General features: G+C 60.9%; 1 protein-coding gene across 1 annotated transcript in view; it reads left to right on the top strand.

Annotated features, from left to right (window-relative positions):
- Nucleotides 1-15,000, top strand: part of GOSR1 (golgi SNAP receptor complex member 1) — a 35,380-nt gene that overhangs the window by 16,045 nt on the left and 4,335 nt on the right. Inside the window, exon 8 of the mRNA XM_078884598.1 lies at nucleotides 11,151-11,180. Coding sequence (XP_078740724.1) covers nucleotides 11,151-11,180 — 30 coding nt within the window. The remainder of the gene's footprint in view (nucleotides 1-11,150; nucleotides 11,181-15,000) is intronic.

Below are 15,000 nucleotides of genomic sequence, written 5' to 3'. Positions count from 1 at the left end.
GGTGGGTGAGTGGGTGAGTGGGTGGGTGGGTGGTTGAGTGAGTGACTGGGTGAGTGGGTGGGTGAGTGGGTGAGTGGGGTGGGTGAGTGGGTGAGTGAGTGAGTGAGTGGGTGAGTGAGTGAGTGAGTGGGTGGGTGGGTGAGTGAGTAGGTGGGTGGGTGGATAGGTGGGTGGGTGGTGAGTGGGTGAGTGAGTGGGTGAGTGAGTGAGTGAGTGGGTGAGTGAGTGAGTGGGTGAGTGAGTGGGTGGGTGAGTGAGTGGGTTGGTGATTGAGTGAATGGGTGGGTGGGTGTGTGAGTGGGTGAGTGAGTGGGTGAGTGTGTGAGTGGGTGAGTGAGTGGGTTGGTGATTGAGTGATGGGTGGGTGGGGGTGAGTGAGTGGGTGAGTGAGTGAGTGGGTGAGTGAGTGGGTGAGTGGGTGAGTGGGTGGGTGAGGGTCTCTGTGTCACGTCTCCTTACCCTCACCACTGGGTGGCGCTGATGCCCCATGTGATTGGGTGGATGAGTGGGTGGGTGAGTGGGGGAGTGGGTGGGTGAGTGGGTCGGTAAGTCATTGGGTGAGTGAGTGGTGAGTGAGTGGATGAGTGGGTGGGTGAGTGGGTGAGTGGGTGGGTGAGTGAGTGGGTGGGTGAGTGAGTGGGTGAGTGGGTCGGTAAGTGATTGGGTCGGTGGGTGGGTGGATGAGTGGGTGGGTGTGTGAGTTGGTCAGTTCGTCGGTGGGTCGGTGGGTGGATGGGTGGGTGAGTGAGTGGGTGGGTGGGTGGGTGAGTGGGTGGTTGAGTGGGTGAGTGAGTGGGTGGGTGGTTGGGTGGGTGAGTGGGTGGGTGGGTGAGTGGGGTCGGTGGGTGGGTGAGTGGGTGGGTGAGTGAGTGGGTCGGTGGGTGGGTGAGTGGGTGGGTGAGTGAGTGGGTCGGTGGGTGGGTAAGTGGGTGAGTGAGTGGGTCGGTGGGTGGGTGAGTGAGTGGGTGGGTGAGTGGGTGGGGTGAGTGAGTGGGTCGGTGGGTGGGTAAGGTGGGTGAGTGAGTGGGTCGGTGAGTGGGTCGGTGGGTGCGTGAGTGGGTGGGTGGGTGAGTGAGTGGGTGGGTTAGTGGGTCGGTGGGTTGGGTGGTGGGTGAGTGGGGTCGGTGGGTGAGTGGGCCGGTTGTGGGTGAGTGGGTGGGTGAGTGGGTCAGTGAGTGGATGGGTGGGTGAGTGGGTGGGTGAGTGAGTGAGTGAGTGGGTGGGTGGGTGGGTGGGTGAGTTAGTGGGTGAGTGGGTGGGTGAGTGGGTGGGTGAGTGAGTGAGTGGGTGGGTGGGTGAGTGAGTGAGTGGGTGAGTGGGTGGGTGAGTGGGTGGGTGGGTGAGTGGGGTGTGTGTGTGAGTGGGTCGGTGGATGAGTGGGTGGGTGGATGAGTGGGTGGGTGGGTGAGTGGGTGGGTGGGTGAGTGGTGGGTGAGTGGGTGGGTGAGTGAGTGGGTGGGTGAGTGGGTGGGTGGGTGGGTGGGTGGGGTGGGTGAGTGGGTGGGTGGGTGGGTGGGTGGGTGGGTGGGTGGGTGGGTGAGTGGGTGGGTGGGTGAGTGGGTGGTGGGGTGGGTGAGTGGGTGAGTGGGTGGGTGGGTGAGTGGGTGGGTGGGTGGGTGGGTGAGTGGGTGGGTGGGTGGGTGAGTGGGTGAGTGGGTGGTGGGTGGGTGATGGGTGGTGGGTGAGTGGAGTGGGTGGGGGAGTGAGTGAGTGGGTGAGTGAGTGAGTGGGTGGGTGGGTGAGTGGGGTGAGTGGGTGGTGGGTGGGTGATGGGTGGTGGGTGAGTGGGTGGGTGGGGGAGTGAGTGAGTGGGTGAGTGAGTGAGTGGGTGAGTGAGTGAGTGGGTGAGTGAGTGAGTGAGTGGGTGGGTGAGTGAGTGGGTGGATGGGTGGGTGGGTGAGTGGGTGAGTGGGTGGGTGGTTGAGTGAGTGACTGGGTGAGTGGGTGGGTGGGTGAGTGGGTGAGTGAGTGAGTGGGTGGGTGAGTGGGTGGGTGGGTGGGTGGGTGAGTGGGTGAGTGAGTGAGTGAGTGGGTGAGTGAGTGAGTGAGTGGGTTGGTGAGTGAGTGGGTGGGTGGGTGAGTGAGTGTGTGAGTGAGTGAGTGAGTGAGTAGTGAGTGGGTGAGTGGGTGGGTGAGTGGGTGGGTGGGTGAGTGGGTGGGTGAGTGGGTGGTGGATGGGTGGTGGGTGGTGGGTGGGTCGTGGGTGAGTGGGTGGGTGGGTGAGTGAGTGAGTGAGTGGGTGAGTGAGTGGGTGAGTGAGTGAGTGAGTGGGTGAGTGAGTGGGTGAGTGAGTGGGTGAGTGAGTGAGTGGGTGGGTGGGTGGGTGAGTGAGTGGGTGGGTGGGTGGGTGGATAGGTGGGTGGGTGGGTGAGTGGGTGAGTGGGTGGGTGGTTGAGTGAGTGACTGGGTGAGTGGGTGAGTGAGTGAGTGGGTGAGTGAGTGAGTGGGTGAGTGAGTGGGTTGGTGAGTGAGTGGGTGGGTGGGTGAGTGAGTGAGTGAGTGAGTGGGTGAGTGGGTGGGTGAGTGAGTGGGTGGGTGAGTGGGTGGTGGATGGGTGGTGGGTGGTGGGTGGGTCGTGGGTGAGTGGGTGGGTGGGTGAGTGAGTGAGTGAGTGGGTGAGTGAGTGGGTGAGTGAGTGAGTGAGTGGGTGAGTGAGTGGGTGAGTGAGTGGGTGAGTGAGTGGGTGAGTGAGTGGGTGAGTGAGTGAGTGAGTGAATGGGTGAGTGAGTGAGTGGGTGGGTGGGTGAGTGAGTGGGTGGGTGGGTGGGTGGATAGGTGGGTGGGTGGGTGAGTGGGTGAGTGGGTGGGTGGTTGAGTGAGTGACTGGGTGAGTGGGTGGGTGAGTGGGTGGGTGAGTGGGTGGGTGAGTGGGTGAGTGAGTGAGTGAGTGGGTGAGTGAGTGAGTGAGTGGGTGGGTGAGTGAGTGGGTGGGTGGGTGGGTGGGTGAGTGAGTGAGTGGGTGAGTGAGTGGGTGAATGAGTGGGTGAGTGAGTGGGTGAGTGAGTGGGTGAGTGAGTGAGTGGGTGAGTGAGTGGGTGAGTGAGTGAGTGGGTGAGTGAGTGAGTGAGTGGGTGAGTGAGTGGGTGAGTGAGTGGGTGAGTGAGTGGGTGAGTGAGTGAGTGGGTGGGTGAGTGGGTGGGTGGATAGGTGGGTGGGTGGGTGAGTGGGTGAGTGGGTGGGTGGTTGAGTGAGTGACTGGGTGAGTGGGTGGGTGAGTGGGTGAGTGGGTGGGTGAGTGGGTGGGTGAGTGAGTGAGTGGGGTGAGTGAGTGAGTGAGTGGGTGGGTGGGTGAGTGAGTAGGTGGGTGGGTGGATAGGTGGGTGGGTGGGTGAGTGGGTGAGTGAGTGGGTGAGTGAGTGAGTGAGTGGGTGAGTGAGTGAGTGGGTGAGTGAGTGGGTGGGTGAGTGAGTGGGTTGGTGATTGAGTGAATGGGTGGGTGGGTGAGTGAGTGGGTGAGTGAGTGGGTGAGTGAGTGAGTGGGTGAGTGAGTGGGTTGGTGATTGAGTGAATGGGTGGGTGGGTGAGTGAGTGGGTGAGTGAGTGAGTGGGTGAGTGAGTGGGTGAGTGGGTGAGTGGGTGGGTGAGGGTCTCTGTGTCACGTCTCCTTACCCTCACCACTGGGTGGCGCTGATGCCCCATGTGATTGGGTGGATGAGTGGGTGGGTGAGTGGGGGAGTGGGTGGGTGAGTGGGTCGGTAAGTCATTGGGTGAGTGAGTGGGTGAGTGAGTGGATGAGTGGGTGGGTGAGTGGGTGAGTGGGTGGGTGAGTGAGTGGGTGGGTGAGTGAGTGGGTGAGTGGGTCGGTAAGTGATTGGGTCGGTGGGTGGGTGGATGAGTGGGTGGGTGTGTGAGTTGGTCAGTTCGTCGGTGGGTCGGTGGGTGGATGGGTGGGTGAGTGAGTGGGTGGGTGGGTGGGTGAGTGGGTGGTTGAGTGGGTGAGTGAGTGGGTGGGTGGTTGGGTGGGTGAGTGGGTGGGTGGGTGAGTGGGTCGGTGGGTGGGTGAGTGGGTGGGTGAGTGAGTGGGTCGGTGGGTGGGTGAGTGGGTGGGTGAGTGAGTGGGTCGGTGGGTGGGTAAGTGGGTGAGTGAGTGGGTCGGTGGGTGGGTGAGTGAGTGGGTGGGTGAGTGGGTGGGTGAGTGAGTGGGTCGGTGGGTGGGTAAGTGGGTGAGTGAGTGGGTCGGTGAGTGGGTCGGTGGGTGCGTGAGTGGGTGGGTGGGTGAGTGAGTGGGTGGGTTAGTGGGTCGGTGGGTTGGGTGGTGGGTGAGTGGGTCGGTGGGTGAGTGGGCCGGTTGTGGGTGAGTGGGTGGGTGAGTGGGTCAGTGAGTGGATGGGTGGGTGAGTGGGTGGGTGAGTGAGTGAGTGAGTGGGTGGGTGGGTGAGTTAGTGGGTGAGTGGGTGGGTGAGTGGGTGGGTGAGTGAGTGAGTGGGTGGGTGGGTGAGTGAGTGAGTGGGTGAGTGGGTGGGTGGGTGAGTGGGTGGGTGGGTGAGTGGGTGTGTGTGTGAGTGGGTCGGTGGATGAGTGGGTGGGTGGATGAGTGGGTGGGTGGGTGGGTGAGTGGGTGGGTGGGTGAGTGGGTGGGTGAGTGGGTGGGTGAGTGGGTGGGTGAGTGAGTGGGTGGGTGAGTGGGTGGGTGGGTGGGTGGGTGAGTGGGTGGGTGGGTGGGTGGGTGGGTGGGTGGGTGGGTGAGTGGGTGGGTGGGTGGGTGGGTGGGTGGGTGAGTGGGTGAGTGGGTGGGTGGGTGAGTGGGTGGGTGGGTGGGTGAGTGGGTGGGTGGGTGGGTGGGTGAGTGGGTGGGTGGGTGAGTGAGTGTGTGGGTGGGTGGGTGGGTGGGTGAGTGGGTGGGTGGGTGGGTGAGTGGGTGGGTGGGTGAGTGGGTGGGTGGGTGAGTGGGTGGGTGGGTGAGTGAGTGGGTGGGTGGGTGGGTGAGTGAGTGTGTGGGTGGGTGGGTGGGTGAGTGAGTGAGTGGATGAGTGGGTGGGTGAGTGGGTGAGTGAGTGGGTGAGTGAGTGGGTGGGTGAGTGAGTGGGTGAGTGGGTCGGTAAGTGATTGGGTCGGTGGGTGGGTGGATGAGTGGGTGGGTGTGTGAGTTGGTCAGTTCGTCGGTGGGTCGGTGGGTGGATGGGTGGGTGAGTGAGTGGGTGGGTGGGTGGGTGAGTGGGTGGTTGAGTGGGTGAGTGAGTGGGTGGGTGGTTGGGTGGGTGAGTGGGTGGGTGGGTGAGTGGGTCGGTGGGTGGGTGAGTGGGTGGGTGAGTGGGTGAGTGGGTGGGTGAGTGAGTGGGTCGGTGGGTGGGTGAGTGGGTGGGTGAGTGAGTGGGTCGGTGGGTGGGTAAGTGGGTGAGTGAGTGGGTCGGTGGGTGGGTGAGTGAGTGGGTGGGTGAGTGGGTGGGTGAGTGAGTGGGTCGGTGGGTGGGTAAGTGGGTGAGTGAGTGGGTCGGTGAGTGGGTCGGTGGGTGCGTGAGTGGGTCGGTGGGTGAGTGAGTGGGTGGGTTAGTGGGTCGGTGGGTTGGGTGGTGGGTGAGTGGGTCGGTGGGTGAGTGGGCCGGTTGTGGGTGAGTGGGTGGGTGAGTGGGTCAGTGAGTGGATGGGTGGGTGAGTGGGTGGGTGAGTGAGTGAGTGAGTGGGTGGGTGGGTGAGTTAGTGGGTGAGTGGGTGGGTGAGTGGGTGGGTGAGTGAGTGAGTGGGTGGGTGGGTGAGTGAGTGAGTGGGTGAGTGGGTGGGTGGGTGAGTGGGTGTGTGTGTGAGTGGGTCGGTGGATGAGTGGGTGGGTGGATGAGTGGGTGGGTGGGTGGGTGAGTGGGTGGGTGGGTGAGTGGGTGGGTGAGTGGGTGGGTGAGTGGGTGGGTGGGTGAGTGGGTGGGTGAGTGGGTGGGTGGGTGGGTGGGTGGGTGAGTGGGTGGGTGGGTGGGTGGGTGAGTGGGTGAGTGGGTGGGTGGGTGGGTGGGTGAGTGGGTGGGTGGGTGGGTGGGTGAGTGGGTGGGTGGGTGGGTGGGTGGGTGAGTGGGTGGGTGGGTGAGTGGGTGGGTGGGTGGGTGGGTGAGTGGGTGGGTGGGTGGGTGAGTGAGTGTGTGGGTGGGTGGGTGGGTGAGTGGGTGGGTGGGTGAGTGAGTGAGTGTGTGGGTGGGTGGGTGGGTGAGTGGGTGGGTGAGTGAGTGGGTCGGTGGGTGGGTAAGTGGGTGAGTGAGTGGGTCGGTGAGTGGGTCGGTGGGTGCGTGAGTGGGTCGGTGGGTGAGTGAGTGGGTGGGTTAGTGGGTCGGTGGGTTGGGTGGTGGGTGAGTGGGTCGGTGGGTGAGTGGGCCGGTTGTGGGTGAGTGGGTGGGTGAGTGGGTCAGTGAGTGGATGGGTGGGTGAGTGGGTGGGTGAGTGAGTGAGTGAGTGGGTGGGTGGGTGAGTTAGTGGGTGAGTGGGTGGGTGAGTGGGTGGGTGAGTGAGTGAGTGGGTGGGTGGGTGAGTGAGTGAGTGGGTGAGTGGGTGGGTGGGTGAGTGGGTGTGTGTGTGAGTGGGTCGGTGGATGAGTGGGTGGGTGGATGAGTGGGTGGGTGGGTGGGTGAGTGGGTGGGTGGGTGAGTGGGTGGGTGAGTGGGTGGGTGAGTGGGTGGGTGGGTGAGTGGGTGGGTGAGTGGGTGGGTGGGTGGGTGGGTGGGTGAGTGGGTGGGTGGGTGGGTGGGTGGGTGAGTGGGTGAGTGGGTGGGTGGGTGGGTGAGTGGGTGGGTGGGTGGGTGGGTGAGTGGGTGGGTGGGTGGGTGGGTGGGTGAGTGGGTGGGTGGGTGAGTGGGTGGGTGGGTGAGTGGGTGGGTGGGTGGGTGGGTGAGTGGGTGGGTGGGTGGGTGAGTGAGTGTGTGGGTGGGTGGGTGGGTGAGTGGGTGGGTGGGTGAGTGAGTGAGTGAGTGTGTGGGTGGGTGGGTGGGTGAGTGGGTGGGTGGGTGGGTGGGTGGGTGAGTGGGTGGGTGGGTGGGTGGGTGAGTGGGTGGGTGGGTGGGTGGGTGAGTGGGTGGGTGGGTGAGTGGGTGGGTGGGTGAGTGGGTGAGTGGGTGGGTGGGTGGGTGGGTGAGTGGGTGAGTGGGTGGGTGGGTGGGTGAGTGGGTGGGTGGGTGGGTGAGTGGGTGGGTGGGTGGGTGGGTGAGTGGGTGGGTGAGTGGGTGGGTGGGTGGGTGAGTGGGTGGGTGGGTGGGTGGGTGAGTGGGTGGGTGGGTGGGTGGGTGAGTGGGTGGGTGGGTGGGTGAGTGGGTGGGTGGGTGGGTGAGTGGGTGGGTGGGTGGGTGAGTGGGTGGGTGGGTGAGTGGGTGGGTGGGTGAGTGGGTGGGTGAGTGGGTCGGTGGGTGAATGGGTCGGTGGGTGGGTGGGTGGATGAGTGGGTGGATGAGTGGGTGAGTGAGTGGGTCGGTAAGTGATTGGGTCGGTGGATGAGTGGGTGGGTGTGTGAGTTGGTCAGTTGGTCGGTGGGTGGGTGGATGAGTGAGTGGGTGGGTGAGTGGGTGAGTTGGTGGTGTGGGTGGTGGGTGGGTGATGTGGTGGGTGGTGGGTGGGTGAGTGAGTGAGTGGGTGAGTGGGTGGGTCCGTGGGTGGGTGGGTGGGTGCGTGGGTGGGTGAGTGGGTGGGTGGGTGTGTGGGTGGGTGGGTGGGTGTGTGGGTGGGTGCGTGGGTGGGTGGGTGGGTGAGTGAGTGGGTGGGTGGGTGCGTGGGTGCGTGGGTGCGTGGGTGCGTGGGTGGGTGGGTGCGTGGGTGGGTGAGTGGGTGGGTGGGTGCTAGAGGCTACCTGGGCGGTCTTTGTCTATGTGTGTAGGCGCTGCTTCTCGCTACTAACAGCACTTGCCCCTACATCCTGCTAGAGGCTACCTGGGGGATCTTTGGCTGTAGCTGTGTGTGCAGAATTTCTGAATCACTCAGCATCCAGTGAGTCTCCATGGGTCTGCATTCATTACGAGTTGCCATGGCAACTGCATTTGCTCACACACACAGACACACACAGACACACACACACAGACACACACACACAGACACACACAGACACACACAGACACACACACACACAGACACACACAGACACACACAGACACACACACAGACACACACAGACACACACACAGACACACACACAGACACACACACAGACACAGATACACACACACAGACACACACAGACACACACACAGAGACACACACAGACACACACACAGACACACACACACAGACACAGACACACTCAGCGCACACAGACACACACACACACAGACACACACACACACAGAGACACACACAGACAGACACACACACAGACACACACACAGACACACACACACACAGACACACACACACAGACACACACACAGACACACACATACAGACACACACACAGAGACACACACAGAGACACACACACAGACACACACACAGACACACACACAGACACAGACACACTCAGCGCACACAGACACACACACAGATGCACGCACACGCACACACGAACGCACTTGCACGCATGCACATTTGCACACGGACACACACGGGCGCACGCACACACACAGATGCATGCACACACACACACACGCATGCACGCACACACACGCACGCACACACACGCATGCACACACACGCACGCACACACACGCATGCACACACGCACACACACGCATGCACACACGCACACACACGCTCACACACATGCACGCACGCACACACGCATGCACACGCACACACACGCATGCACACGCTCACACACACGCTCACGCACACACACACACGCATGCACACACACACGCATGCACACACGCACACACGCACACACACACGCATGCACACACGCATGCACACACACGCACACACGCATACACGCACACACACACATTCACACACACACGCATTCACACACACGCACACACACACACACGCATGCACACACACGCATACACGCACACACACACATTCACACACACACGCATTCACACACACGCGCGCACAGAGACCCTCCCAACAACAACCGTTCCCTACGAAGTGGTGGTGACGTCACCACGGCGCCTGTGCCAGGCTAGGTGCGCGAGGAGGTCACGGGGCAGACCCAGCAGGTGCCATGGGTTGTACTGCTGTGCCAGGCTAGGTGCATGAGGAGGAGGTCACGTGACAGACCCAGCAGGTGCCATGGGTTGACTGCTGTGCCAGGCTAGGTGCATGAGGAGGAGGTCACGTGACAGACCCTGCAGGTGCCACAGGTTGACTGCTGTGCCAGGCTAGGTGCATGAGGAGGAGGTCACGTGACAGACCCTGCAGGTGCCACGGGTTGTACAGACACGCACAAAGACAAAGATCCCCGTGTAGCCTCTAGCACCCACTCACCCACCCACTCATTCACTCACTGAGCGAACGAGTGGGTGGGTGGGTGGGTGAGTGAGTGGGTGGGTGAGTGAGTGAGTGGGTGGGTGGGTGGGTGAGTGAGTGAGTGGGTGGGTGGGTGGGTGGGTGGGTGAGTGAGTGGGTGGGTGGGTGAGTGAGTGAGTGGGTGGGTGGGTGAGTGAGTGAGTGAGTGGGTGGGTGGGTGGGTGGGTGGGTGGGTGGGTGGGTGAGTGGGTGAGTGGGTGGGTGAGAGGGTGGGTGAGTGAGTGAGTGGGTGGGTGAGTGGGTGGGTGGGTGGGTGAGTGGGTGGGTGGGTGGGTGAGTGAGTGGGTGAGTGGGTGGGTGGGTGAGAGGGTGGGTGAGTGAGTGAGTGGGTGGGTGGGTGAGTGAGTGAGTGAGTGAGTGGGTGGGTGGGTGGGTGAGTGAGTGAGTGGGTGGGTGAGTGAGTGAGTGAGTGGGTGGGTGGGTGAGTGGGTGAGTGAGTGAGTGAGTGGGTGGGTGGGTGGGTGGGTGAGTGAGTGAGTGGGTGGGTGGGTGGGTGAGTGAGTGAGTGGGTGGGTGAGTGAGTGAGTGGGTGGGTGGGTGGGTGGGTGAGTGAGTGAGTGGGTGGGTGGGTGGGTGGGTGGGTGAGTGAGTGGGTGGGTGGGTGAGTGAGTGAGTGGGTGGGTGGGTGAGTGAGTGAGTGAGTGGGTGGGTGGGTGGGTGGGTGGGTGAGTGAGTGAGTGGGTGGGTGGGTGGGTGGGTGGGTGAGTGAGTGGGTGGGTGGGTGAGTGAGTGAGTGGGTGGGTGGGTGAGTGAGTGAGTGAGTGGGTGGGTGGGTGGGTGGGTGGGTGGGTGGGTGGGTGAGTGAGTGGGTGAGTGGGTGGGTGAGAGGGTGGGTGAGTGAGTGAGTGGGTGGGTGAGTGGGTGGGTGGGTGGGTGAGTGGGTGGGTGGGTGGGTGAGTGGGTGAGTGGGTGGGTGGGTGAGAGGGTGGGTGAGTGAGTGAGTGGGTGGGTGGGTGAGTGAGTGAGTGAGTGGGTGGGTGGGTGGGTGAGTGAGTGAGTGGGTGGGTGAGTGAGTGAGTGAGTGGGTGGGTGGGTGAGTGGGTGAGTGAGTGAGTGAGTGGGTGGGTGGGTGGGTGAGTGAGTGAGTGGGTGGGTGGGTGGGTGAGTGAGTGAGTGGGTGGGTGGGTGAGTGAGTGAGTGGGTGGGTGGGTGGGTGAGTGGGTGGGTGGGTGGGTGAGTGGGTGGGTGGGTGAGTGGGTGGGTGGGTGAGTGAGTGAGTGGGTGAGTGGGTGAATGAGTGGGTGGGTGGGTGAATGAGTGGGTGGGTGAGTGAGTGGGTGAGTGGGTGAGTGGGTGGGTGAGTGGGTGGGTGAGTGGGTGGGTGGATGAGTGGTGGGTGGGTGAGTGGGTGGGTGAGTGGGTGGGTGGGTGGGTGAGTGGGTGGGTGGATGAGTGGTGGGTGGGTGAGTGGGTGGGTGAGTGGGTGGGTGGGTGAGTGGACGGGCGGGCGGGCGGGCGAGTGGCTGGGTGGGTGGGTGAGTGGGTGGGTGGATGAGTGGTGGGTGGGTGAGTGGGTGGGTGAGTGGGTGGGTGGGTGGGTGAGTGGGTAGGTGGATGAGTGGTGGGTGGGTGAGTGGATGAGTGGTGGGTGGGTGTTTGAGTGGGCGGGCGGGCGAGTGGCTGGGTGGGTGGGTGAGTGGGCGGGCAGGCGAGTGGCTGGGTGGCTGGGTGAGTGCTCGCTTGCTGCACTTGACCCAGCAGGCTGTGTGGGCTACACGGGGCCCTTTGCCTTTGTCTGTGTACACGTGGTGATGTTCTACTTCGCTGTTTTGTGTTCACAGCTCCGACCGTCTGATTGATGACACAATCAGGTACACACACGTGTGTGTGTGTGTACACGTGTGTGTGTGCACGTGTGTGTGTGTGTACACGTGTGTGTGTGCACGTGTGTGTGTGTGTACACGTGTGTGTGTGTGTGCACGTGTGTGTGTGTGCACGTGTGTGTGTGTACACGTGTGTGTGTGCACGTGTGTGTGTGTGTACACGTGTGTGTGTGCACGTGTGTGTGTGTGTACACGTGTGTGTGTGTGTGCACGTGTGTGTGTGTGCACGTGTGTGTGTGTACACGTGTGTGTGTGTGTACATGTGTGTGTGTGTACACGTGTGTGTGTGTGTGCACGTGTGTGTGTGTGCACGTGTGTGTGTGTACACGTGTGTGTGTGTGTACATGTGTGTGTGTGTACACGGGTGTGTGTGTGCACGTGTGTGTGTGTACACGTGTGTGTGTGTGTACATGTGTGTGTGTGTACACGTGTGTGTGTGTGTGCACGTGTGTGTGTGTGTACACGTGTGTGTGTGTGTGCACGCGTGTGTGTGTACACGTGTGTGTGTGTACACGTGTGTGTGTGTGTGCACGCGTGTGTGTGTGTGCACGCGTGTGTGTGTGTGCACGCGTGTGTGTGTACACGTGTGTGTGTGTGTACACGTGTGTGTGTACGTGTGTGTGTGTGTACATGTGTGTGTGTGTGTGTACGTGTGTGTGTGTGCACGCGTGTGTGTGTGCACGCGTGTGTGTGTACACGTGTGTGTGTGTGTACATGTGTGTGTGTGTACATGTGTGTGTGTGCACGTGTGTGTGTGTGTGCACGCGTGTGTGTGTACACGTGTGTGTGTGTGTACACGTGTGTGTGTACACGTGTGTGTGTGTGTACACGTGTGTGTGTGTGTACATGTGTGTGTGTGTGCACGCGTGTGTGTGTACACGTGTGTGTGTGTGTACACGTGTGTGTGTGTGTACACGTGTGTGTGTGTGTACACGTGTGTGTGTGTGTACACGTGTGTGTGTGTGTACACGTGTGTGTGTGTGTACATGTGTGTGTGTGTACACGTGTGTGTGTGTGTACACGTGTGTGTGTACACGTGTGTGTGTGTACACGCGTGTGTGTGTGTACACGTGTGTGTGTGTGTACACGTGTGTGTGTGTACACGCGTGTGTGTGTGTACACGTGTGTGTGTGTGTACACGTGTGTGTGTGTGCACGCGTGTGTGTGTACACGTGTGTGTGTGTGTACATGTGTGTGTGTGTACACGTGTGTGTGTGTGTACACGTGTGTGTGTACACGTGTGTGTGTGTACACGCGTGTGTGTGTGTACACGTGTGTGTGTGCACGTGTGTGTGTACGTGTGTGTGTGTGCACGTGTGTGTGTGTGTACACGTGTGTGTGTACACGTGTGTGTGTACGTGTGTGTGTGTACACGCGTGTGTGTGTGTACACGTGTGTGTGTACACGTGTGTGTGTACGTGTGTGTGTGTACACGCGTGTGTGTGTGTACACGTGTGTGTGTGCACGTGTGTGTGTACGTGTGTGTGTGTGCACGTGTGTGTGTGTGTACACGTGTGTGTGTACACGTGTGTGTGTACGTGTGTGTGTGTACACGCGTGTGTGTGTGTACACGTGTGTGTGTACACGTGTGTGTGTACGTGTGTGTGTGTGCACGTGTGTGTGTGTGTACACGTGTGTGTGTACGTGTGTGTGTGTGTACATGTGTGTGTGTGTGTACATGTGTGTGTGTGTGTACATGTGTGTGTGTGTGTGTGTACATGTGTGTACGTGTGTGTGTACACGTGTGTGTGTGTACACGTGTGTGTGTGTACACGTGTGTGTGTGCACGTGTGTGTGTGTATGGGTTTGTGTGTGTGTACACGTGTGTGTGTGTGTACACGTGTGTGTGTGCACGTGTGTGTGTGTGTGCACGTGTGTGTGTGTATGGGTTTGTGTGTGCACACGTGTGTGTGTGTATGGGTTTGTGTGTGTACACGTGTGTGTGTGTGTGTGTTGGGAGTGGTGGGTTAGGAGTAGTGTAGTGTATAGTGTAGTGTAGAGTGTTGTGTAGTAGTGTATAGTGTAGCGTATAGTAGTGTAGTGTATAGTGTAGTGTAGAGTGTTGTGTAGTAGTGTAGAGTGCAGCGTATAGTAGTGTAGTGTATAGTGTAGTGTATAGTGTAGTGTATAGTGTAGTGTATAGTGTAGTGTAGTAGTGTGTAGTGTATAGTGTAGCGTATAGTAGTGTAGTGTATAGTGTAGTGTAGAGTGTTGTGTAGTAGTGTATAGTGTAGCGTATAGTAGTGTAGTGTAGAGCGGCGTAGAGAAGCGTGGCGCGCTAACCACTGCACCACCGCTCCCCACTCACCCACCACCCACCCACTCACCCACTCATCCACCCACTCACCCACCCACTTACCCACTCACCCACCCACTCACCCACCCACTCACCCACCCACTCACCCACCACTCATCCACCCACCCACCCACCACTCACCCACTCACCCACCCACCCACTCACCCACTCACCCACCCACTCACTCATCCACCCACTCACCCACCACCCACCCACCCACTTACCCACTCACCCACCCACCCACTCACCCACCCACTCACCCACCACTCATCCACCCACCCACTCACCCACTCACCCACCCACTCACCCACCCACCCACCAACTCACCCACCCACCCACTCACCCACCCACTCACCCACTCACTCACCCACCCACCCACTCACCCACTCACTCACCCACTCACCCACTCACTCACCCACTCACCCACCCACTCACTCATCCACCCACTCACCCACCACTCACCCACCACTCACCCACCCACTCACCCACCCACTCACCCACCACTCACCCACCCACTCACTCACCCACTCACTCACCCACTCACTCACCCACTCACCCGCCCACCCACCCACTCACCCACCCACTCACCCACCCACCCACTCACCCACTCACCCACCCACTCACCCATTCACCCACCCACTCACTCACTTACCCACTCACCCACCCACCCACTCACTGACCCACTCACTGACCCACTCACTCACCCACCCACTCACTGACCCACTCACTCACCCACCCACCCACTCACTCACCCACTCACCCACCCACTCACCCACCCACTCACTGACCCACTCACTCACCCACTCACCCACCCAATCACTCACCCACTCACCCACCCACTCACTGACCCACTCACTCACCCACTCACCCACCCACTCACTCACCCACTCACTCACCCACTCACTCACCCACTCACCCACTCACCCACCCATCCACTCACTCACCCACTCACCCACCCACTCACTGACCCACTCACTCACCCACTCACCCACCCACTCACTGACCCACTCACTCACCCACTCACTCACCCACTCACCCACCCACTCACCCACTCACCCATCCACTCACCCACCCACTCACCCACCCACCCACTCACTCACCCACCCACCCACTCACTCACTCACTCACCCACTCACCCACCCACCCACTCACTCACCCACTCACCCACCCACTCACTGACCCACTCACTCACCCACTCACCCACCCACTCACTCACCCACTCACCCACCCACTCACTGACCCACTCACTCACCCACCCACTCACCCACTCACTCACCCACTCACCCACCCACTCACTCACCCACCCACCCACTCACTAACCCACTCACCCACCCACTCACTCACCCACTCACCCACTCACCCACCCACTCACTGACCCACTCACTCACCCACTCACCCACCCACTCACTGACCCACTCACTCACCCACTCACCCACCCACTCACTCACCCACTCACCTATCCACTCACCCACTCACTCACCCACTCACCCACCCACTCACTCACCCACTCAC

This window comes from Lampetra fluviatilis, unplaced genomic scaffold, assembly GCF_964198595.1.
Source record: "Lampetra fluviatilis unplaced genomic scaffold, kcLamFluv1.1 SCAFFOLD_165, whole genome shotgun sequence".
NCBI classification, from domain to species: Eukaryota; Metazoa; Chordata; class Hyperoartia; order Petromyzontiformes; family Petromyzontidae; genus Lampetra; species Lampetra fluviatilis.
This window is presented reverse-complemented; position numbering and strand designations above follow the sequence as displayed.